The 25,419-nt window shown below is 38.2% G+C and overlaps 1 protein-coding gene across 1 annotated transcript; it reads right to left on the bottom strand.

Moving 5' to 3' along the window:
* Nucleotides 1–8: 8 nt before the first annotated feature.
* On the bottom strand, nucleotides 9–17,185 carry LOC145487742 (cation-dependent mannose-6-phosphate receptor-like). The gene is made up of 6 exons (XM_081466560.1): nucleotides 17,153–17,185; nucleotides 14,994–15,133; nucleotides 12,522–12,621; nucleotides 5,406–5,491; nucleotides 3,560–3,689; nucleotides 9–3,018 (listed from the first exon to the last, which is right to left on the bottom strand). Exons 1-6 carry the CDS (start codon nucleotides 17,183–17,185, stop codon nucleotides 2,929–2,931), a joined length of 579 nt encoding a protein of 192 aa, XP_081322686.1. The 3' UTR covers nucleotides 9–2,928.
* Nucleotides 17,186–25,419: the final 8,234 nt, after the last annotated feature.

The raw sequence follows: 25,419 nt of genomic DNA, 5'->3' as shown, positions 1-25,419 counted from the left end.
TATTTATAATTGACAAATGTTTTCAAGTGTAGCTTTGCTCATAGAAGAATAAACCTAATTAATTAAGAAAATATTTTAAATCGGTTGAACAAGATGCATTATTTTTCCAACATACAGTCGAACCTCTCCTTACGGACTCCACTGAACCAAGGAAACCTCTATAATTATTATGGACAGTTCAACAGTTCAACAGACTATTTTACAGTTGTCTGCTCAGTGACCTGGCCTTTGGATGGCAGCGAGGCTGGAGTTGACCTTGTTTTGGCACAGACCTCACTGCTTTTGTTGTGTAAAACAAGTTGTTCTGATGCTAACTAGGTGCATTTACCCGACAAAAACAGTGCTCTGTATCCAGAAACCAGGATTTTACATATTCTCTACCTCTATAATATGAACACTTTCATGATACACTCGGCTCTCGCCTTTAGCTGTCCGTATTAAAGAGGTCCCACTGTATATGCTGTGGTTTAATTTCAACCTTCGGTACGATTTGGTGTTTCCCTCTGTTCTGGTTTATGGTAATACATTCTATTAAAAATTGGGTCAATGGATAATGAAATTCGAGAGTTTTCATTGGCTTAGCCATCATGGGTTATGAGCAATGATATCATGCTCTACAAATGTGGTAAGCGTGCACGTGATTTTGGGGGCATTTTTATTTTTGTTTTAGCCTAATTTTCTATATTTTGTGGGCGTTTTTAACAAAACGATTATTCCACTCGCGCTTGTTGGAGTTGGATTATAGCCAACTCGGCGTCTATCTACCATCTCATATCCAACGCGCGCTCGTGAAATAATTGTTCAATAATGTATACGAAACAAGGGACAATACAAAAATACCAAGGGTAATATTGAACAACAACAAGAAGACTCATTCCAAAGACTGCCTTCCAGTGTCAATTACTATTTTTCAGGGCTATAGACACAAATGCATGCCAAAAGAACTGTCAAATTCATTAACAACTAACGTAAAAAGGAGGCTGAACTATCCGAACGTTACATCTGGTGACCATCAGGGTCAAAATTAACGACAACAAAACAGTTTTCATGATTTACATAAACTTTTGTTTCGATTTTGGTCAGTGACCAACTCTTAACCCTGTTCACTTTGGTCACTGGTCAAATCTTAATTCGCTAACATTTGTGCAACCTTTGTTTTTATTTCTACATTTTTTGTGCTATGTATTGCAATTAAGACTGGCCAAAATATTAAAAAGTAGTTGATCTGTACTGCCAAAATGACTACAACACATGGGCGACCTGGTTTTCTGGTTGTGTCAGATTTACACTTACAACAGCGTGACCTATTTCGTATAAACTCTACAAAACACTTCTACTTGACAACGTTAAAACGAAGCTTACGTAGTCAGTCCTGATTCTACACGGAGCTAATATTTAAAATAATAGCATTTTTTTTCATCATTAGTTAAAAAGAATGATGGTCTACACCCCGACCGTTTGTTTTCGTTTTGGGTTTGAAATTTGAAGCTGAAAAAATCAAAATAAAAAACCAAAAGACAAAAGACAAAAGATAAATATAAAAAAAAAATTAAAACAAAAAATACAAACCAACCAAAAAATTGGAAAACAATGGGTCGCTAAAAACAAAAACAAAGATGTGAAAATAAAATAGCACAAAAAGCAAGCCAAAAACAAAACGTAAAAACAAAAATGGCAAACAACATACCAAAAGCAAAATATGAAAAAAAGAATGCTCAGTAACCTCTGGAATGGGGTACTACGACTTACACCCTACAGAAAGATTAAGACGTATTACAAACGACACACTGTATTGACACATGCAAGAAATAAAGGCTACGATCTCAGATACAATTAGTTGGGCACTTTCTCTCTCGCTCCCTTCAACGTTTCAAAACACCTAACAAAGGAGGGAAAGGAGAGAAAGGCATAGCGCCAACAAAGATACATGTATTCAAACCTATAGGGGAATCTTTGCTTGCAACATTTGCCTCATTAACATAAGCAATTCAGTTGCTGATGGAGCTACAAAAATAAAACTTGGATCTGAATGTTGAAAGGTCATGACACGAATAACTCTGCCAAGGAATCTGAACACAATGTGTTAATGCTTTTTGTACGACGCGGGTTTAGAAACTGGAAATTTACAAAGATAGTATGACAACATTAGTGCTTTTGCCACCAACACATTTTACAGTTTATGAAAGGCAATTTCTCCTTGAATAGTACACCAAAGAGCATGATGTGAGGCAAAATGTAAGCTGTGACGTCAGCAAGGATGCCCCCATAGCTGTGCCGGGAATTGTATTTCACGTTTCTGCTTTGTATAAAGTCTCCAGCAATTTATGGTATGTCAGGGAAGTTAACCTTTCTACCTTGTATAACAAGTTTCAAACAATGTGTAATATGTTACAGATACAGTACAAATCAGAGTGTTACTAGCAAAAACATTCTTGTGCGATAATTTTCAAATTCCTACATAAGTCCCTTAAGATCTCAACATAAAAGTTCTTATTAACGTTCTCACATTGTAACACTAATAAGACTTCCTAAGGGTTTGAGAATTTAACATAATGATATATATTATGACGTTTTCCATGATAAAATTCCATTGCAAAATATATCTAATCATTCTCGCATTTTACTATTCTCCTCCAATATCTTACAGAAGTAAATAAACGGCGTCATTTACATTTTTTGGTTTCTTTGTTATACAGAACAAGTAGATTCTATGTTGCCGTATGTCTGTTTAGTAATTGATCACAGATGATGTCCAAAGGTGGTAAAAGTGTCAGTCACATCGATCGTGTGCCACCAATTACTGAACAGACGCGCGGCAACATGGAATCTATCTGTTAATTTAATATTATCACCAGAGACTGAAAAATTGAGGGACTGCAAAGTTAAAGGCATCCATGTCTTTCCGGGAACAAAACTAGAAATCTCTCCCTATATCTCGGCGTACCCGTCTTTATTGCATTTCCGATAAAGGGAAGAACACACACCCTTGATACAGCCACAAGTGAATACAACTCCATCCTGAAGACAAAAAGCGAAAAAGAAAAGTCTTTCACCATTTTTCCCACAAATAGGTCGTACTGGATTTGCCCTGCACTGAAAGGTAAAAACTAAAGTCTGACCACCCACGGGCCATGTGCAGTTGGATTTGAATGATTTTCAGGTTTGCTTAGAAAAAATTAAAATCATTTGTACTATTTACTTGTATATTAATCTAGCTTAATAAGAACGATGTACTTTATTTCAATCCTACATTTAGCAGCCCTGAACTTGACTCAGTCTATGTGATAAGTCTGGGTAGCAAATGTAATTGTTGCAAATAATATGGTAATTTTGTCCTTGGTTTGTTGTTGTTGTTGTCGTCGTTATTGATGATAATGATAATGATAATGATGATGATGTCATTGCTGTGTTGTATAAAAGGAGGCAGCCACACTAAGATTGTTTCCCCAAATAAGAAGATTTTTATCCCGTGCATCGAGGAATAATCCCTAATCTCGACATACAAATGATCACAAACCCAAAGAAAGAACTCAAGTATTTAATTAACTCGTACATTTACCTTAACAAGAAAGGGAAAGTCGGCCCAGAAGGAATGATTTGGTAGTAATTCAGGCATGCTCTGTATTCCACGGCCATAACGGTTTATCAACATTCCGATGATGAGGTACATAAGAAGCAAAGGAAAAAATCTGAAAAGAAATTGTGCAAAGTCCCGGTCAAATATTACATCAGTTTGATACAATATCTCCTAACATCGCTGGATACAAGAGCTACCACTGTTTCAGCATCCTGTTGGGACATGTTGAACGAAAGAATAATTACCCTCAAACTTCCTTCTTACCTGTTTAAGTAATATATCAAACACGAAAGACTGATTTATCACATTTCAAACAACGAGAAGAGAGTTGAAAATACGACGCGTAGCGGAGTATTTTTGTCGAACTTTAAGCTGTTTGGAAATGTGGTCAAACACTGTCTTGAGTGTTTGATATACCTTCTAAGCCGAGACTAAAACTCAGGAGAAAATGGAGAAATAAAATTGAAAAAATTTGTGCTAATTAAGATCAGATATCCAAACAAAGTCGCGATCATAATTTCTTTTGTTTAAGCTTGATGAATTAATATGTAGGGTTTAAATTATCGCCACTTATCAAGGAGTACTAAGTAGGAAGATGTCGTCCTCTTTCCGAGGAAACTGATTTCGGAGACGTGTGTCAATTAGGGTTTTTCTTAGGCCCTCCACAGCCTAGACATTTAGTTGTCGACAACTATTTGTTTCCGACAACTGTTATCGACAACTACTTGTGTCCGATGCGAGCATTCCACACATTAGAGTGTTAGCTGTCGATAACTAAGTCAGGCCAGCGAGAGCTTGGGAACTAACGTTCACCACGCATGCTCAAAACACAATACGCATGTCATGTTTCAATAGTTGTCGACAACAAAACCACTGATCCCCACACACGGAAAAAACCGGTCGAAACGTTGTTGTTGACAACCAGTCAGTCGTCGACAACTAGAGCAGTAATGCAAGTTAACTTCTCTCCGAGCCAGAGGTATTAGTTGGAATTACTCGCCCCTGTACGCACCGTTTGACCCTCAACCACCTCATAATGCTAGGGAAATATTTTCTATATATCAACGCGCTAAATAATAGTATGTTCGTTTTCAGTGCCTTCATCTCATTAGTGCAGGATAAAATCGAGATAGAAAAATATATTGCTGCCACTTGAATGGTGAAAGGGAATTTCAACAGAAGTGGAAATTCTTTCTCACCAGTTAAGGCGTGTCTCTAATAATTTGTTGCAAGTTTTTTTTTTCCTGTAAGTAAGTAATTACAGTGTATTGTAAGTCCTTAACTAACGTCATGTGTAAGTAGGTTATGTCATAAAAGTAATTATTGCGTATTGTAAGCAAGTAACGTAATGCAAAGTATTGCAAGTAGGTTTTTTCATGTACTGTAAGTGATGTTTGTTAGTTAGTAAAAAAAAAAATAGCTGTCGACAACTAATTAACAATTGGACCCGTAGCCCGCAAGGGCTACGGGCCAATAGCCCATTCGGCTTCGCCTCATAAGCTATTGACCCGTGGCCCTTGAGGGAGAAGGATCTAATTGTTTTAGTATCACCCAACTAGTCGGACAGAAAAGGCAATAATAAACTTAGCAAATGCAAGTTGAAGAAATAGTTATTTGGGAATAAAACGAAAGAAATCGTCACGCTCGATCGCGCCAATTTCGTTACTCGAGGACTATTACTAATAGTCCTCTAGTAGCGTAGCCAATTGAAATGCAGGATTTGCACTAGTCCACTAGTTGGGTGATTACTAAATGTCTATAGTCTATGAAGGCCCTTAGATATCTAAGAGACTGGAGGTTAAATAAGCTCAATAACATGACATCTTACATGATTAGAAGGATACTGCCAGTACTGAGGCCACCTGATGTTGGTGTTCCTACTGCACAGGCGTGACTTGAAGTAAATGTTGCAGACTGAAACACATGACAATTAAAGCTATAAGGTGATTTCACAAAAAAAAGCCTTAAGGACGGTGCCTACGAAATACAGAGGTCTTTTCTCCAGATAAGGACCATGTTGAAAAAGTAGAGATTAGCGAGGGCTACTGAGATCCACAAGGAAAACTGGGGGTGGCCACGCATTTTTCGAGATAATTAGTCTTGTATCTCGAAAAAATGCTGGCATTTTTCTGAATACGAAGGAAAAAAACCTACTTCTTCACACACTTCCTCAAAATTCGCTTTGTATACAGAAAAGCAAACACATTTACAAAGATCTTTTACCTTCATGGTAAATGGTGACATGAAACCACTTTTGGTATTCAAATTACGATAAAAACGTTCGCTGGCTAAAAAAAATTTCAAAAAAGACCATGAACTTTCGGCTGTCTACAGCCTTCAACGGATAAAAAATGGAATGCAATATGACATTTGCAAACGTTTTTATCGTAATTTGATTATGTCTCGTCCTGGCTGCGCCTCAATCTTTAATCACTTTTGGTATGTTCTTAACAACAAAATCGTCGCAACAACACTTTTAGCGTCCCTGACATCTCTCCTCTGGTTTCGCAAAATACAGTATAAATAGCTTCGAGATTCCCCTAACCCTGAGGCAATGATTTGGAAAGAATACGAGGTGATAAATAACAAGTGAGGCGCGTAGAGCCGACTCTGTGGCATATCTAGCAACGGCGAAGGGAATAATTGTTTGATTAAATTCTTCTTAAACTAGTAGTAATCGTAGATTAAAGAGTACGTTCGAGTTTTGCTAGGTTTGGTATGTTAAAAAGCAAAATTTCTAGGGACAGCATTTTGTGCCTGAGCTGTTAGGTAGACGTGAAATTGGCTTCACTCCAGCAGGAGTGAAAAACATAGGCACGCAAGGCGTGCAAGAGTTATTTTTTTGTGAACTATAAGTCTCGGAGATAGGAGCATTCATGGAACTGTTTACAGTAATGATTTGGTTGATTTGACAAGTTTTTTTGGTTGCGATGTACAGCAAGAAAGAAACTGGGAGTTTATGATGTACATAAGTTGTTACATCGGTAATGGTAAGATAACTAAATAGTAAGCCATAAAATGTTTGACTGAACAAACTACAGTAATCTGACACGTCTCCAGATTAATGTAGATACCATCTTATTTTCTAACAGGCAATTTTATTCGTTCTTTGATAAAACCCACACTGTGATTGGTCTGACACGCGCACATGCATAACTCCCTCACACACCGATCACGTAACCCTTCCCCCGGAGGGGGACTCTCTTATATGGGCTATATACGTCTGTTCGGCCCCGAAGGGCATGGTTTTCCAGCCGTTTTGGTCATAAATAGGGTATCGATTTTAGCTGATTTTGGCCATTTTGGTCATAAATAGGGTACGGTTTTTGCACTCTAGCCTTGATATGGGTATGCTTTAAGAAGAAGCCACTTTTTCATCATTATCGAAAAGAAAATCAACAAAAGCCCTTCACAAATTTATATGTTTACGGTAATTTAACATTGGTTTGAACTAGGGAGCTAATTATAACGCAAGTCTGAAACAGGGTTTTGATTTGAGGGTCAGGTCGTAAATAGGGTTTCGAATTTTTGGTCAGGTCATAAATAGGGTAAGGAATAACGCAGATTTTGGTCATAAATAGGTTAAGGGTTTTGGGAAGCGGGCCGCACACCCCCAACCAATTTTTCTGCCCCTAAGAGGAATTTTTGCTCAAAAATACTCAAGTTAAGAGAACTTTCCGTATTTTATACGAGTCGTAAGTTTACTCTTTTTACACAACACAACGCAACAACACTACTTCACCGAAAATTGAGAGAAAGAGAAAAAAACCTCTCTGACACGTTGAAAGTCTGATTTAATTAAATTGCACTTTAAGTTGGTGCCACACAGTCTTCAAAGAACATTTGAACAGTTTTCATACTTTTTACCTTTAAAAATATCGGACTGAAAAGAATGTCATAAAATGCCCATCAAATAAAAATATTAAAATGCTACTGCAGAGACGTAAAAACACTCTAGAAATGAAAGCTTCTTTTTTGTTTAACCTGGGAACAATAGCCGATAACTTGTAAGCTCTAATTGAATTTACTACCATATGAAAAACAAAAGTGTCCAGTTACCATTTGTAACTAAAAATAGTAAACATCTCGTGGGAACAAGTGGTGACGATTCGTCACCTCTAATTGAATTTACTACCTTGTGAAAAACAAGAATGTCAAATTACCCATTGTAACTAAAAAATAAAAATATCTCGTTATATTTGCATGCAATAAGAACAAAACAATCGTTACCTGCACTTACTATTGTAAACGTTAGAACTGCTTCAAATCTAAATAGTCTCGTCTCCTCTAAAAACATGTCCTAAGAACTAGAACCGACGATTCGTGACCTCTAATTGAATTAACACCTTGTGAAAAACAAAAGTATCAAGTTACCCTTTGTAATTGAAAATAAAAATATCTCGTGCCATTTGCCTACTACTCATGAACTGCTTCAAAACTCAAGACTCATCTCGTTCATAACTAGCCACCATTACACTGAAAATTATGCACTCTAAAACAACCCGATGTCCGTATGTAACTGTCACACTCCCCTCCAAACCGGACTAAAAATCACAAACCGGCAACATACACGTCACTCTTTATTTTTCAATTACCAAAGTCCTTGTGTTTGTACATACCTTGTGTTTCTCACGTACCATTTACCTTTACAACAAGAAATTTGATTGGCTGTTCATAGTAGATCCAATCTGATTGGTGTGACATACATACATCTCTCACTCACTCACTCACTCACTCACTCACTCACTCACTCACTCACTCACCCATTGACCCGTCCATAACATAGCCGACGCGCCGACTAAGAGGTATTTTTTTACAAAAAAATAACTCAACAAATGAATTGATCGCAAAGCACGTGCATACGAGAGGGTTTGTTCTCGTTTATACAGTGGAAGCTCGTTGATACGGTCGGCAGCGGGCCACGGGATGGCCGTATTAAAGGGGTTCTTTTAATAAGAATATGACTGACTGCGCTTTAGCTCGGGCCAGAAAAAAGTGGCCGGTTGTTAGGCTGGTTCCACTGTACATGTATTACGTAATATTAGTTACGACCGGTCAGTAAAGAGCACAGTCCGCGTTTTATACCCGAGTCCGTGTTTCATACCCAGTCCGTACTCCACAGTCCGCGTATTATACTGACCGTGTAAATCGACACAAACGATGCCTGTTCCGTCGGTATTCGAGACGACGTGCTTTTATTACCAAAACTAGAACAATTATATTCTGTTCTACGAACACGACTTTGAATCGCCTTGGCTTTGGGGTAACAGCTACAGGGCATTTTCACTTCCGAAACAATGAAACGGAGGACATGTTTGTGCACCAAAGCAATCCTGTGGGAGTTGAACTCTTTTCCTATGTTAACACTTTCATTGGGTTTATGTTACATAATTTGCGCACAGAAATCTAGGCTAGGAAAATGAAACTACACGTTTCCTCCTTTGATTTATTCAGCAGAAAGCAGCGTTGGGTTTGGTCGAGTTAAAAAGAGAAGATGGTACACAACACGCAGCCAAACTATAGCTTTCTGTTCGTGCGAAAAGTCGTACACATTTCGTGAAGACATATCTGCAAGGTTTTTAAATGCCATTAACACTAACTTCAAACTTTAAATAAACAACTTAACCGCTACAGTCCACAATAAGCTGCCTCGACACTCGAAAGTCCACAATATTGCAAAACAATCGAAAGAAAGCACATGGACGAACGTGGAGATGACGTCATTCGCTCCTGAAGAATTTTTTTTTTGGGGGGGGGGAGGGGGGCCAAACTGGTGTCCACAGAAAGATACATACACAAAACTAGAGTTTTTCTGCATTACCCAATAAGAACTGCGTTCTCTCAAACGCAATTATAAATCGACGGGATGACGCAAGGACGTTTCAGTTTCATGAAAACAAAATGGTAACATCAAAAGGAGGCAGAATCTGTGACGCAGTAACGGTTCATGCTGTGAGTTAAGTGAAGCACCTAAGGAAAGCGAGCGACACATGTGTTTATCAAATCCTAAACATTCCTCACGCAGTCTCAAACCAATTATACAGTGGCAGACGATGAAGGTTCACGGGAACTGATGAGCATTCGAAGTAATGGTAATACTGAAAATTATATTTCTTGTGCAAGTTAAATGAAGCAAGAGTTTATTTGTTTATACGGAGCTCTTAACTCATGAAGACTACATGTACAATTAACTTGGAACGAAACTAAACTCAGAAAAGTAATGGTCACCAAAAGAACGGCACCCAAATGTAAGGTAACAAACTAAATTGCTATTTTCTGAAGGTATTTTTGTTGGTTTCTGGAAATTCCCTAAAATTATTTTCTACCTTTCGTCTTCACTCCGTCGCTTTTGTGGTACAAATACATGTAAATGTTTCGCTGTTGAGACTTTCAAGTTGTATATTAGTGAAGTCAACAGTGAAGTTAAATGGACATCTGGGGCCTTTTTTACATTATTTGTCGTATTTTTGCGAAAAAACATCTACCAACTTGGCTGCCCCCAAGGTCAAACGCAAGTATACACTGCACATAAACAATAGCCTCCATTCGACACGAAAATATACTCGGATATTTGCCCGCTGCCATTATCTGTCCCGAAAGACAAACAGTTTTTCAAAAGCAAAGCTGCAGGAAAACTGAACAGATAATGTCCAAGGACAAATATCCGAGTAGGTATGTCTGGATTTATGAAAACAGTGTTAAAGAAATCGAGCGTTTTATATATATATATATATATTTTTTAATTTATCTTTCTTTTTGCTTTCCCTATGGCAGCAGCCCGCAAATCTTACCTAGCATGAAATGTAGAGAACTTCTTGCTGCACGTTTCATTTACTGATCTATTTTTTCAATTGGTGCTAAGTTTAGCCATGGCTACACTAATCTGAATTTCAGTTCGCGCGGTGACTATGAGGAGGAGCCGACCGATTAGCGTTCTATAACTGCTATCTAAAGGAAGTCTGCCCGAGGACATCATTAATTCCAATGAAGGTGCAAGTCTAACGATTTGCTAGCAAGCGTCGTCCATTATCGTACATGAAGCGGTCCTGAGATGTGTTATTTACGGGACGTCATTTAGCCCAGTAATAGTAGGCCGTTTGCACTGCGGCGATATGTTGTGCTTGCTTTACACAGCAAACAGCTTTACCCTCATCAATTTAGGGCTTAGACGTGCAATGGACTAGACACTTCTAGCTGCTGTTGGTGTTATTTGGTCTGAACTTTGATGCGGTTGAAGACTTAGAAAAAATCTGTTATTGTGTGGATATGGCATTTCCCGCTCGATGAATTTCAAGTACATCCGGGACATTGCTATTTGCGAGCAAAACATGGCCACGAGCAGAGTGACGGAAATCACGTCAAAGGCTGATCAATCGTTAGTAACATTTAGTTTCCTTGTTTCACCAATCTTAGGCGTTTTCGGCCTAGCTAACTATCAGACATGTCTGTGATTCGCTAGCGCGGAAGAGATTTATTTGTGTGACTTCCGGTCGATAATTAACGTACTGACATCATGCGGAGTGTTCGCTTCCCGTTAGGTGGTGGGTACTCCCTTATATGGGCTATATAGGTATGTGTGGCCCCAAAAGGTAGGGTTTTTCAGCCGTTTCGGTCATACACAGGGTATCGATTTTGGCCATTCTGGTCTTAAATAGAGTATGGTTTTTGCACTCTACTCTTGAACAAGGTATGTTTTTAACAAGACGCTACTTTTTCATCACTGTCGATAAGACCATCAACAGTAGCCCTTTACAAATTACGTTTACAGCAATTTAACATTGCTATGAACTAGGGAACTAATTAGGAGGCAGGTCTGACACTGGGTATTGATTTAACGGTCAGGTCATAAATAGGGTATCAAATTCTTGGTCAGGTCATAAATAGGGTAGGGAAAATGGCAGATTTTGGTCATAAACGGGGTAAGGGTTTTAGGAAGCGGGCCGCACACCCCACCCAATTTTAGGACGATGCAGGCCTTTAGAAAGCTATAGATCAGCTCTCCGCCGCGGTTTTGATATCAGTAGGTTTGAGTTGATTTAGACTCGAATTTCATGTTGAAAGCCCTTTTAATTGAATTGTACAATTTATGATTCAATGAAAAGACGGTCTTCCTGGCCTCAAAGGTCATACAGGAGAGTTATTTCCTTTTATTTAAGCCACGAGAAGCCAGGTGGAAAGCTAGCTCTAGGGCAGAATTGTATCAAGATTATCAGTGACAAGTCAAGTTCTGTGGCTATGTTTTTAAGAATACCGACAGATATATATTTTAAGTCAAATTTGGGCCGTTGTGTTAATTATCCTTCAAATATCTCTCTCAAAACGCCGATCTGAAAATTGGGGAATATCACTCAGATGCTCAGATATTACACAGTTTAAGTTGGGACATGTTCAGTCACGTGACACATTTAGACCAATGAAATGCGAGCAAAACTATTTGATGGATTAGAACTTGCTGATAACCGGAATTCAAAAATCAGAAAGCTAAAAGTACATTGAAAGAAGTTCAGAGACAGAATTAAATTTTAAGTGTAAAAATATAAAACAAGTCTTTCAAGGTGTGGAACACACTATTTTAGGGACAAAAAGGGGCGAGGAATGTTCACGACATTATTAGCAATGTGCCGATATTTACATATATTGGGGATCCTGATTCATCTGACTCCTTCAATTTCGAAAAAGTTCCTTTTTCTGATGTTGCTTTCATGTCCATTATTTCTTCCATTTCCTCGGTAGGAAATTTACCAAATCCAACCCAAGGGTAAAAATGATTACAATGGCGAATAACCAGGATTCTAAAATCAGAAAACAGAAAGCTAGAAATGCATTATCCGAAGTTGAGAATAAATAAAAATTGTAACATGTCTTCCTTGGTGTGGATACACCATGTAGGGAGGGGAGAGAGGGGATTCCAGACAATCATTGTTAGCAAAATGTAGATATTTACATATATTGCAGTTCCTTTTTCTGGTTGTGTCTCCTGAAAGGGCGAAAAAGATCCTTTTCCTGATCCCCCTGGATCACATTTTAAAGTTATCTTTGTACTCCTGTGTAAGAACAAACATACGAGTACATACATTAGTTTGTAACAGAAAAACATGAAACTGATAGAATGAGGAGAAAGAGAACAAAACAGCTTTAGCAACAGTTGGCATGACCAATTTCCTAATAAAAGTCAACAACGTAAGCCCTTTCATCTTTATATCAATGCAAGTGGAGTCATCTTTTCAGCACAAGTGCTTATTGGGAAAAAAGTAAGATTAACATCACATGACATTTTTTTGAAGATGCTATCATGGAAAACAAACAAGGCAACAGAAGAGGGTGGTAGTTGTGGTGTCTCTCAGAGTTTAAATGCCCTAGTACAACTTTGATCAACATTGGAGAGTCAAATCGTAGGTTTTACTAGCCAATATAAGTCATATGATGTGCTCCATATCACTAGTCTAGAGCCTACTTACATGTATCTTTCCTCGTTCTTCAATTTGTGTAAACGGGGAGAGATGAGCGGTCACATGAGTCAACATTTACACCTTTAAAAATCGTGCTTTTTAAGTGCATTGTTGGGCAAAGGACCTCTTTTATTCAACAGTTTTGTTAAGGAATAGTTTTGATGTACTCTAAAGTTATTCGAATATGATCTTGCTTTTAAAAGAAATTAAGAAATAAACTATGACGTGAATATTTATTTTCTTAGTAAAATTGGTTCACTTTTTGTAGTTTTAGTTGTATTTTATTGTAATTTTCTTGCATTTTTACTGCACTTTTTTTTATGATTTCGTTGTTATTTTTAACACGGTACATCATCATAGTTACTGTAACTTTAGATAATTAACAATGTAAAGCCCCACTGGGGAGCGTTAACATTTGTTTTTGTAAATGTAACTCAGTACCACACACCACATCCTTACCCCCGCCCCCCGTCTCCCCTAATAATTTAAAGTTTTTCAGTGCAGCCTCGAGATTAACTTTAATTTGTTCTTAGAAAACTTTTTGTACTGCCTTTGACCCTTTGAAAGGAACGAGCTGCTTGGTATACATCCCACAATTTCACAGTTCTGACAAGATCGACGGAAAAGGACTGATTTCCCTCACCAAATTGGACCATTGATCCAGAAATCAAATCACCACATATGGACAGAAGAGTGAATCTAAACGGATCTTAGTACTCAAGCAAAGGATTGTCAAAAACTTCAATGATATGAGTATAAATTATATCAAACCAAAGTATAGTGCTTTCATGCATTCTGGTGCAGGTTGGCTACTTGACCTTGGAATAGTGTGTGCTACGCAAGAGCTGTAAGCAAAATGGTTTCTTGGTTCCCCATGGTTACCATAACAGAAGAAGAATTCAGAAATTTCAGCAGTCTGTGAAGCAGCTGTCCCTACTAACACAAATAAAACTGGAAAATTCAGCTTGGTGGTATTTTCAAGTACAGGTTTATTATTTTGAGCTGAAAGGTAATCCGCAAAAACCCACAAAATGTAATTACAACTACAAAAAGCAGCTTTTAAAGCCTAATAGGTTGCAGGGCCAGATTAGTGAAATTAAGACAGCATGGTTTCAACTCCAGAAGACTACAGAACTAAGACTTCAAATGTTTTAGAAAACACTTAATGGTAGCTTTTGTACAAGAAAGAGTCCCTTACAATACATGTACACATGTAGTTCACTTCATTGTGAATTTTACAGGTAGCAACTCCCAATGAAAATTGTGAAGACTTTAAACTGAACTAATCTTTTCGACAGACCATTACTGTAATTGTACAGCACTTTATTGGCTCCATTGGTGATCATCACCTGAACTAAAGAAGTATTACAACTTCTTGTACCTCTTTGGTGCACTTAATTAGCATCATATCAGGCAAGTTTAGTTTAGTCATGGCTTGTATTTTGGCAAGATATATTCCAGCCAAAATACCTATTGCGAGACTAAACAAGCCTGTCATGCCACTGAAGCATACCTAAAAATTACAATTAGATAATTATTACATTATTTGTACCATTTTGGCGTGCTTAATAGCCCATTTCTGAGTTGTCTTTCGCCTCTGTATCAAAAACGAATCTACATGTGAAACCATTCATATGAAAATGTGTTTGACCTACAGGTTCATTTTCATGCAAATCAAACTCATTTTCATATGAAAGGTTTTGCACAAAGACTTGTTTTGAAACAGAGGAAAAAGGAAACTCAGGAATGGCCTATTGTAGCATGCCAGGCAAGTTTAGTTTATCCATGGTTTGTATTTTAAATACCTATCATGAGACTTAAAAAGCCTGTCATGCCGCTAAAGCATACAGTACCTAAAAAGGTTCAATTAGATAATTTACCATACCCAAAATTGGCCAAAATTCCACAGATATTTTTACAGTGATTATGCCATTAAAATACACCAAAATAACACAACAATTGAATACCTTTTTGCTTTAGCAATACCGGTACCACTTTCTATAGCTCCATATGTTACAACAACACTGCCTGTACTGTCCACTCTAAAACTAGTGTCATCAGTTCCAGCAGGGTAACATTCCTGTTGTTGACTGCCAAGTTGGGCAACCTACAATGAGGTACAAAATATCTTACAAAAGCTATACATCTTTCACATCAAATTAACATGCATAACTCAACCAAGTTATACACAAATTTATGAAAATCAGTCTGTGAAAACAAAAGCAGTTGAATTGTAAGTTCCTATTTGTGGTTTCCTTTGTTGTTGCAGATAATATGCTTGTGCAGCTAACTCTCATGTCAATTGGACTTAGGGAACATAAAAAAACATGCATTCTACAGCTCTAGGTTACAGAAAATCAAAAATTGAGATGCAATCAGTCCTTCCCAGAACCCTGTCGCATGACAAGATTCCACAACGTATGAAGGGAGCTGAATGAAGAGTACTACTAGCTACATGTTTCATTATTATAACTATTTTGAGTTATTTTTTCGTAAAAAAATACCTCTTAGTCGGTGCGTCGGGTATGTTATGGACAGGTCAATGGGTGTGTGAGTGAGTGAGTGAGTGAGTGAGAGATGTATGTATGTCACACCAATCAGATTGGATCTACTATAAACAGCCAATCAAATTTCTTGTTGTAAAGGTAAATGGTATGTGAGAAGATTTGATCCTGATAGAGTTCAGAACGGCCATATTTATTCTTCTATAAAAGAGGAGGAAGTATTCATATATTGGGTTTACTCCAACATTTTCTGTGGGTTAGGCTGGGGATTTTAGTTAAATGAACGAGATGAGCCTTGAGGTTTGAAACAGTTCGTGAGTTAGTAGTATGCAAATGCGACAAGATATTTTCATTTTTAATTACACAGGTAACTTGATACTTTTGTTTTTCACAAGGAGTAAATTCAATTAGAGGTCATGAATTGTTGCATCTTGTTCTTCTAACGTTTACAATAGTAAGCGTGGGTAACAATTGTTTTGTTCTTGTTACATGCAAATATAACGAGACTTGTCTGTTTTTTAGTTACAAAGTGTAACTTGACACTTGTTTTTCACAAGGGAGTAAATTCAATTACAGCGGACGAATCGTCACCACTCTTTCCCACGAGATGTTTGCTATCTCTAGTAACAAATGATAACTTAACACTTTTGTTTTTTATATGGGAGTAAATGCAATTAGAACTGACAAGTTATTGGCTATTGTTTCCAGGATATTAAACAAAAAAGAAGCTTTCGTTTCTGGACGGTTCTTACGTCTCTGCAGTAGCAGTTTAATAGTTTTATTTGATGACATTCATTTCAGTCCGATATTTTTAAAGCTAAAAAGTATGAAAACTGTACAAGTGTACTTTGAAGACTGCGTGGCACCAAGTTAAAGTGGAATTTAAATTTTAAATCAGATTTTCAAAGTGTCAGAGGTTTTTTTCCCTTTCTTTCTATTTTCAGTAAAGTTGTGTTGTGTTGTGTTGTGTAAAACGGTAAACTTACGACTCGTATAAAATGCGAAAAGGTCTCTAAATTAACTTGAGTATTTTTGAGCAAAAATTCCTCTTGGGGGTTGGAAGGGTCATGTGATCGGTGAACGAGGGAGTTATGCATGTGCGCGTGTCACATCAATCACAGTGCGGGTTGTATCAAAGAATGAATCAAATTGCCTGTTAGAAAATAAGATGGTATCTACATTAATCTGTAGATGTGTCAGATTACTGTAGTTTGTTCAGTCAAACATTTTATGGCATACTATTTAGCTATCTTACCATGACCGATGTAACATCGCAACCAAAAACACTTGTCAAATTAACTAAATCATTACTGTACCATGAATGCTTCTATCTCCAACACTTCACACAAAAAAACAACTCTTGCACGCCTTGCGTGCCTATGTTTCTTGTTCTAATTTGTCACTACCCACTCCCCATCCCTTCCCGTTTTCAATTATAGGGTGTTAGCTTAATCTACACTTGAATGCACATGTCTGAATTTTAGTTTGTGCAGTGACTCTGAGAAAGAGCTGATTGATTAGCTTTCTATAACTGCTGTCCAAAGGAAATCTGCCCAAGGACATCACTAGTCCAGTGCAAACTTGTCTAACCATTTGCTAGTAAGCATCATCCATTATCTTACATGAAACTGCCCAGAGATGTTACAGGTCACCATTAAGCCTCGTAATTAGGCCCTTTGCATTGTGGCAATAATGTTATGCTTGCTTTAGACATCAAAGAGCTTTAGCCCCACAATTAGGGCTTAGAAGTGCAATTAAACAGACATTTCTAGCTACTGTTAGTGATATTTAGCCTGAATTTTGATGTGGCTAAAGATTATTGTAGTTTTGGGAAGGGCAGTTTCCTACTCGATGAAATTCAGGTACAACCAGGACATTGTTATTTGCAAGCAACACATGGTCATGGTCATGGCAAGGAAATCATTTGAAGCACTGAGGTGAGTAGATACTGAGCATTACCTCAGTGCTGTCATTAAGGGCTATAACTGATGCAACAGGTGAAATTGCCTGTTGTTGATAGAATTCAACCACAAAGTAACAAGTTTGCTTCGGGTGTGGAGAATGAGGCTACGGGTGACTCAAAACTTAATGACGGCTTGTTTCCTTGTTTTATCAATTTTAGGTGCTCTCGGCTTAGCTAACAGTCAGAGTTGTCTGTGATTCTCTTGTGCAAAAAAATATGATGTGTGCTCTTCTGGTCGATAATTTACCTAAACAACATGCAGACTTTTCCCTTAAACTCAGATTTATGGCCTAGTTTCCTTAAGATTAATAGATTTTTGATGAAGGAAGCTCTTATTCAGTCCATTTATGACAATGTGGGCTTTTAGAAAGCTGTAGATCAGGTCTCTGCTGGGGTCTTGATACGCGACTTTGTGTCATTGATTTAGACTCGCATTTCACGTTGTAAACGCCATTAATTAAATTGTACAATTCATGATTCGACAAAAAGCTGGCGAATTTAGTCTTTCTGGCCTCAAAAGGCATACAGGAGAGTATTTCCTCTTATTTGAGCTAGTAAATTTAAAGCTAACTCTAGGATAGAATAGTATAAGATCGTCAGTGACATGTCAAATTCTGTGGCTATGTTTTTTGCAAATACAGACAGATAAACATGTATGTTTTGAAGAAATCGATAGTCAATAAAAACAATATCAATCAACATCAATCGGTGGCCAATTTATAAGGGACAGTTTTGTGACAGCACTTATAGTGCTGTAGTTAACCATTTTCATAAGATGAAAAGAAAAGAATAAATTCGGACAGATCTACACTTCTAAACAAAAGATCTGAACTTGTAACAAAATGCAGCCACGAGAATAAGTTCTATGCAGCCAATCAGAAACAGGTCGCTGCACACCCCTCCATGAGTCAGTTTAAATTTTGTTTCAACCGCTGCTATGGGCACAGTCTGACGATCGCTTTAAGCGTGAAACTCGAGTAACTGTAGTTTCCATCTCAATTTGTAAATTTATGATCAAAGTGTTAAGCACTGTTGTGTTAATTGGGGACATTAAATTAAGTAAATTATATTACGAAATACAGTCTAACCTCGAAAATATGAATATTAATAAAGAACAAAACTGTTTAAATACAGCATCATTAAATCGTGTAACAACACTTTTTTAAATTGTTTGGAAAACAATATGGTCTACTGTACATCTTGAACCACTCAACTCTGAGCCAATCAGAACTCATTCGAGTGTTCTTCCTTAGTTACGACGCGTGCAAGCTCTGCTTTTGCTCTTTAAAAGCAAAACAAACTCGCTTTTGACTGCACTTGTCAATGCTGTAGTTTTAAAAAGAATATTGCTACGGATCTTGATCATGACTAATACATATTCATGACAAAATTGGGACTGGAGAAAAAGTCCTGTTAATTGAGAAATCCGGATAATCAAAGTACGGATAGTCGAGGTTCGACTGTAGAAACACTCATGAAAATTTGGGAGAACTTGAAAAAGCTGTGGAAACACCTGCCTGTCTGCTTTTGTTCCCACAACATCTCTCATTCCTCCAAACTTTCATTCATGTTTCTATTTTGTCTATAACTCGAAAGAAGCATGGTACATGTTTTCTATTTCTTAAATGATAGACATGAACAACCTGGCCCAGGAGCTCCACTTTAAGGCTTGGCTTAATCTATACATCAAATATATATTGACTTCCGATCATCAATTTTCACCGACTGGTCAGGAGGGGGTTCAAAAGAGAATTGCTGACTTCACACATTGCCAAGTCCATCAGTTGTCTACTTCTTGTTGGGATACACAACAAATCCCTGCACACTGGCTCAGAAAGATAGAGTGAAGAAAAATCAGCTGACAGAGGTTCATAGAATGGCGTGATCATACATGCATAAAACTATATCGTTCAAGAATTCCAATGTGTTATTCCAGAACATATCCATACGACCTCCCCTCCCCCCCCCAAAAAAAACCCCCGCTCCCCAAAAAAATCCCTCTCGTTTTTTTTAGTTCCAGTCCGTACTTTCCTTTAAAATTTTTAGCTTTTACTGTGAAAGTCAGAGAGCCATGAACACTTTGATTTGATTTTGACATGTCAATTGTGTAGCCACCAATCAAATGCGAGATTGAACCGGAAAGAAAGCAAACAAATTAATGGTGTCAAAGTTGACAGCTGTGAAGATCACACTCGTTCTAATGAATGATCTGTTTCTGTGACACCAAGTCAAGGTGAGACTATCTCCCGTAGGTGAGCTTGGTTTAATCTCTTTTTTTAAGCATGTTATCTAGAGTTTTTGAAGGTTGTTGATCTCGATTCATCTTGTAGAAATAACAATTATAAATATTATAAAAGAGACATACAGTACAAAGTACGTAAGCCATGCACATGTAGGTGACTCTTTAGCAATGACAAGAAAAGAACATTGTCCAGTAATTCATCATTGCTGGAAATTAATCAAAAGAGCTGTTGTTAAACTCACCAGTACATGCCCTTGCTTACACTGATCGATGCTCAAGTTGAAAGGAGTACATGGGTTCCAGTCAAATGTCCGTGTAGATGTACCACCACTTTTCTGGCCAGTAAAACTATCAATGAAAAAGGAAAGCTTTAACTGCTTGAGGCTAACTTAAAGAGTCTTCCATTCAGTTTTCCAGCTTTAAGCTTGGATGGACATTACAATTTGTATCTTTAGAAAATGACACATAATCATGTCTATTGCTGTGTAAACACACCAAAGACAGCACAGCCTGCCTGATTATTTAGCACAGTCTTTCAAATTAAGCATTTGACTAATTGAAAATAAGAGTGAATCAGTTTCTGTAAACAGGTATCTTGGTGCAAGCACAAGTATGACTGTGCAAACACTCAACAGCTTCTCTGAACATCATAACCACAGGAAAGCTGAGATAACACATGATCTTAACACTTAATTTACAAACTTGCTTCAGCGTTTGGATCAGCTTAACATTTAAATGTAACGTGGTCATTTCCATTCATTTTCTTATGAAATTAGGACGGCAATTTCAGGTGATATCGGAATAAATGCCAGTGTGTATTTATATAACATGTAATTTCAACACTGCAGTCAGCTATCTAGCAGGTTGTTTTTGAAACTTTTGGAACTCATTTTAGGGCACACACTATGCATTTCTTTAGGAAAATACAAAAAGGATACATACATTAAGCTATCCCCAAGAGACTCCACACAGAACATTTCAAAAGAAACATTTCATTTTTTGACAAATTTGAATTAATTAACAATTCTAATTTCCTGCTGCACCTTTTAAAGGGTCTACAGCTTAGTGGTTAATGACATAAATTGGATAAAATGGTAAAAATGACCAAGGATGCACAGTATTTGCTAAAGCAGGAGAACTTAACCATCTGTTACATGTACATGTACTTTACAACTTAACGAGGATTTATTCATTTTAATAATAATTACAATCAGAGTAAAATTAATGCCACAATGCAGACTGCAATCTTAAGATGGGGAAGTACAAAGCAGCTAGACTGCAGTACAGGGATGCCATGAATCAAGGCTACTGTATGTTCTGGTGTTGCACCTAGCTTTTTATCAACCTGAAATCAGCTGTCATAGTGGGTTTGTGCAGCTTTTCTTGCATTCTTCCAACATCCTGCATGCATTTATTGTGCCAGTTAAAGCCCATAGAAAGAGTGGTCTATAGACCATATTTGTTTTTATGATAACTGCAGAAATTCTCGTGCGCTCTTTGGCTAATTTTCATTGTCAATAAGTGGACAGACACATGAATTTATAATTAATGCGGTGTGTTAACAAGCAAGAGCAGACAATTTGACAACTTGCTATCGTAAAAAACAAATTGGCGTCAGTGTTTCATGCATCTGTCCTGTTATTGACAACGAATTTCGTCATAACATTGTCAAAGTAGTCTGCGGATCCACTCGGCTATCGCCTTGTGGATTGACAGCTACTTTGACAATGTTATGACAAAATTCATGATTCATGATCAATAACAGGACAGATGCATGAAAAAATGATGTCAATTTGTTAAATTCTCAGTATTGGACTGGATCTAGCTTGCAACTGAGGCTAATGCAGGGAGCCTTTTCAAATGCAAATGACATTTATCGCTTTTTAATGATTTTCCCCTGCATGAGCCTTGATTGCAACCTAGTTGCAGTCCAATACCAGGAATATGAATATGGCCTATAGCTTTATTAGAATACTGAGAACTAATCTGCAATCAACACCAATTTTTCAAGACACAATGACCGTATTCAAAGTATTTATTCTTGGCCACTTCCACAAGACAGTGTACCAAATGTTCCTGGGTTTTACTAGGAGTATGCAAATGTCCAGCCACCAGGCAATAATAAAATTTTGAATGTCCCAGCCTCAGTACTCGAGCAAATGCCTGCCTGTTGCATTTGGGGAGGGGGGTGGGGGGAGAGGCATAATATTATAGCAACCAAATTCAAAGTGAAATGGTGGTCCTCAATCAATTCATGGCTAACAGTATAATGTTGCACAGTTGAGGTCAAAGATTTAGCCTGTGAGCAGGCTCACGTTGGAGCACAAGTGTGCACGGCGTGGCTGCGAGATGAAAAAGTGAGCCTGCTCTGATCTCTGCAATTTTTTTATTTCTACCCCGGAAACCGCAGAAAAGAATAAGTCAATTAATCTTGACCGGAACTTTGGCAACTCAAATTTCTCAGGAAAATTGTAAATCTTTTTCGTGACAACATACAGGCGCAATATGTGTTGTTAATAAAGTTTTGCTTAAGAAAAACTGTCAAAGTTTATGTCTAGCAAGGACGCACACTTGATTCCAAGTGATCTTGCTTTAGCTGTCTGGTCTTTGATGATGCTGGTAAACGGGCAAACGCCATCATGTTGTTTCGCTGCCCACTTGCAATACATACGTTTGTAATATTTAACTCTTTCCATATGCAGTCTGCAACACGACAAGTACTTCTTGATTCATTAACATACTTTCAACTGCTATTTCCAGCTCCCTCTTTAGCTAGTTTGAAATTTAACCAGAAACAGACTGGAACTTTGTTAAAATATCAGTTATACGGGTACTCAACTCTTCCTCTGACTCCAGATGTGAAGAACGATTTATTTTTTGTTGTGAGAACGTGCGGTCAATTACTGACTCCATGGGGATCTATTTGGTAAATTGCTCCTAATCAAACATAATAGAGAGACCGTTTTATCACTTTTCCCGCTTTTCGACCAATGGTATTTCACTTCGCTAAGGCGAAACGGAAATGAAAAAATTTCAGAGATCGACGCAGGCTCACTTTCTTGGAGCTTCTTCACCAGACTCCTTCCCACCAGATCATTTTGATCTTCGCCACTTGCGGGCGTGACTCGAAGGTGAGCCTGCTCACAGGCTATCAAAGATTCTGCATTGCAAATTACGTTGCCCACTCAATCAATTTTTTGGGTAAAATTGCTTCAGTGTTAAAATATAATGCAGATGTCATGTGACCTCAAGATAGCCAAATGAGGTTGCTTCCTGTTAGGGGGAGAGACAAGTAAATGTTTTCTCGGTAGTCAACTGGAACTAGCTCGCAAATTAAAGGAATATTCCTACATTTCCATTTTGAAGTACATGTGAACATGTAGCCTTCGAGCTGCTTGCAGGATTCCTTTAAAAAATTTCTCCCAAATGAGCCTCCCTTGCAAGCTACTTGTGGTTCCAGTTTTAACGAGAACGAAAGTTGCAAAATACTTTTGGCTAAGCTTACCTCGGTGAAGAAGCAGTTCCGTCCACTGGCTTTAAATCAATCTTCTGTCCATTCGATAGCTCACATGAACATACACTGATCTTTTTGTAGGTTTCTTCCGATGAAGAAAATGCTATTTTCAAAATTACTAATATCAAAAGCGCCCATTCTACTCTGCGAACAGCCATTTCCCTTGCACTAGAGAAGACTCGTGCCAAGCTTTGAAAAGCTCAAGTGACAAGCCGGAAGCAATTATTTCTTCCCAGTTCCCTTGTTCATCTCCGTGAGGAACGCCTGGGAAAAAGCGTCTCGTACCAGGTTCCTACGCGCACACAAGAAATTTTTGAGACTGTTCAATTTATCCTAGCCTGCGAACGCAGACGTATTTCTGGCTGTCGCTTGTCTCCGCCGAAAATAACGTCTGCGAACCCGAGCCAGGAAACGATTTCTGTGACGTAATGACTTTTGTTTCTCCTTGGCCAATCAGATCCCATGATAGAATGAAACTCGAGTGCTCCTCGCAGCGAATACCTCACGCAGTGGTTCTGGGGCTACTTGAGCTAAACTGTGATTGGCTTAAAATTCCTACGTCACAGAAATCGTTTCCTGGCTCGGGTTCGCAGACGTTGTTTTCGGCAGAGACAAGCGACAACCGGAAACCCGTCTGCGTTCGCTGGTTAAATTTATCCCGAGTTAAAACGAAAAGAAGACAAACAAGTAATGGCTAGTTATGTTAAGTTTGGTCTGATATAGGAGCCAGTAAATATCGGTATTGTAAATGCATTGCACAGGTTATCGATGCCGAGATAATCATGGGCGACTTTTCGTTCGACGTAAATATCCAAAGCATTTACACCAAGGAATATACACGTGTGAATGATAACCGCATTATAGTGAATTTTCGGTTCATCTGATCAAGGTCAACTTTCTCGGATCTCTTAGAGTCTTGGGCCTTTTACCAGGGTCTTTCACTGCTTACAGAGATCACTCGAGTAGTCTGAGTATTACGTCACAAAGATCACTCGCGTGACACCTGCTAAATTAATAAGGTGTAGGATTCCACGTGCGAATTTTTATTTTAGCTTGCCATTTACGTATGCAAATTAGGACTATTTAAAACGCTACGGTTTCCTAGCGCGCCAATCTTTTCAACGTTTTCTCTAGCTTCAAGTTAATATTGTTGCGGAATCTATTCTACCAAGCTTCACCGTCATCGCTACAGTCAGGAAACATTTGTAAGTCTTTATATTCTGTCCTGTATTTCTCATATAGCTCGGCTCTTCTTCACGTGTATTTTTATTTATTTTTCTAGTCGAACCTCGCTCGCTCTATCTTTCAATTCTCAAAGGGCTCCTCGAGTCTCTTCAACAGAGCGTGAGTTCGAAATCTCTAGACGTAGCGTCAACAAGAACTGTAAGCTACATAAGGGACGGACAAGAGAAAATTCTCTTGGGACGGACCATTACTTTTTGAGGGGGAGTGGGGTAAAGCAATTTCCAAAAAAAGCCTTCACAGCAGAAACTGCTGAATAAAAAATCGTGCACGGGGGGATCGAGCAAGTGCTTTCTACTATCTGGGTCAGTCCTGTATTTGATTGTAACTGAAATTCTTGTATAAGCTATTGCCCACCAAAAAACTGGCGTCATGCGCAACCGTAAAGGTGTCTGGGTCGTAGTTCTTGTCAGATCCGAAATGCTGTTCATTTTTTAACAGGGTTTGGCCATGTTTTTTATTGTTTTAATTTTTTTTTCTGGAGTACGCTTTCTTTTTTCGCAATCTACAATATCGCGGCAACGGATCTTGCATATTGTTCACAGTCACGCGTTGCACATGTCACGTTGGCCATTCAGCAAGCATTTGGATTTGGGTTTCATCTGAAGTCATTACCATGTGCGTGTAGTAGACAATAGGCTGGTTGCTCTATTTTTTGCTGCTACACCGTACTGACGAGACCCAACCAGGTCGAAACAGCTGTCTACGGTTGCAATTCTTGGCTTTCAGCTTAGACTGTCACATCATTGTCACGTTAAGTTTTCTAGGTCGTAATCAGCCTTGTTTCTACTAAAGACCACCGGAAGTAGAAATCGTCTCCATGAAATCTCCGCAAGGGCTATGAAAGGGTCTCAATAAAACACTTAATGACTGGCCTCAAGGGAAACAGTGAGTTTTGTTTCCCCGAGACCCACAATGTTCCACATTG

This window comes from Orbicella franksi, chromosome 5 (assembly GCF_964199315.1).
Source record: "Orbicella franksi chromosome 5, jaOrbFran1.1, whole genome shotgun sequence".
In the NCBI taxonomy this organism is placed as follows: Eukaryota; Metazoa; Cnidaria; class Anthozoa; order Scleractinia; family Merulinidae; genus Orbicella; species Orbicella franksi.
This window is presented reverse-complemented; position numbering and strand designations above follow the sequence as displayed.

Coding starts and splice junctions, on each gene's coding strand:
- LOC145487742 (XM_081466560.1), bottom strand. CDS start 17,185: ATGGTGACCTGTAACATCTCTGGGCAGTTTCAT. Junction 5,492..12,521: donor AAAAAGGAACTGCAATATAT/GTAAATATCTAC, acceptor CATGTGTTTCAG/TCTGCAACATTTACTTCAAG. Junction 3,690..5,405: donor GGCAGTATCCTTCTAATCAT/GTAAGATGTCAT, acceptor ATTTCTTTTCAG/ATTTTTTCCTTTGCTTCTTA.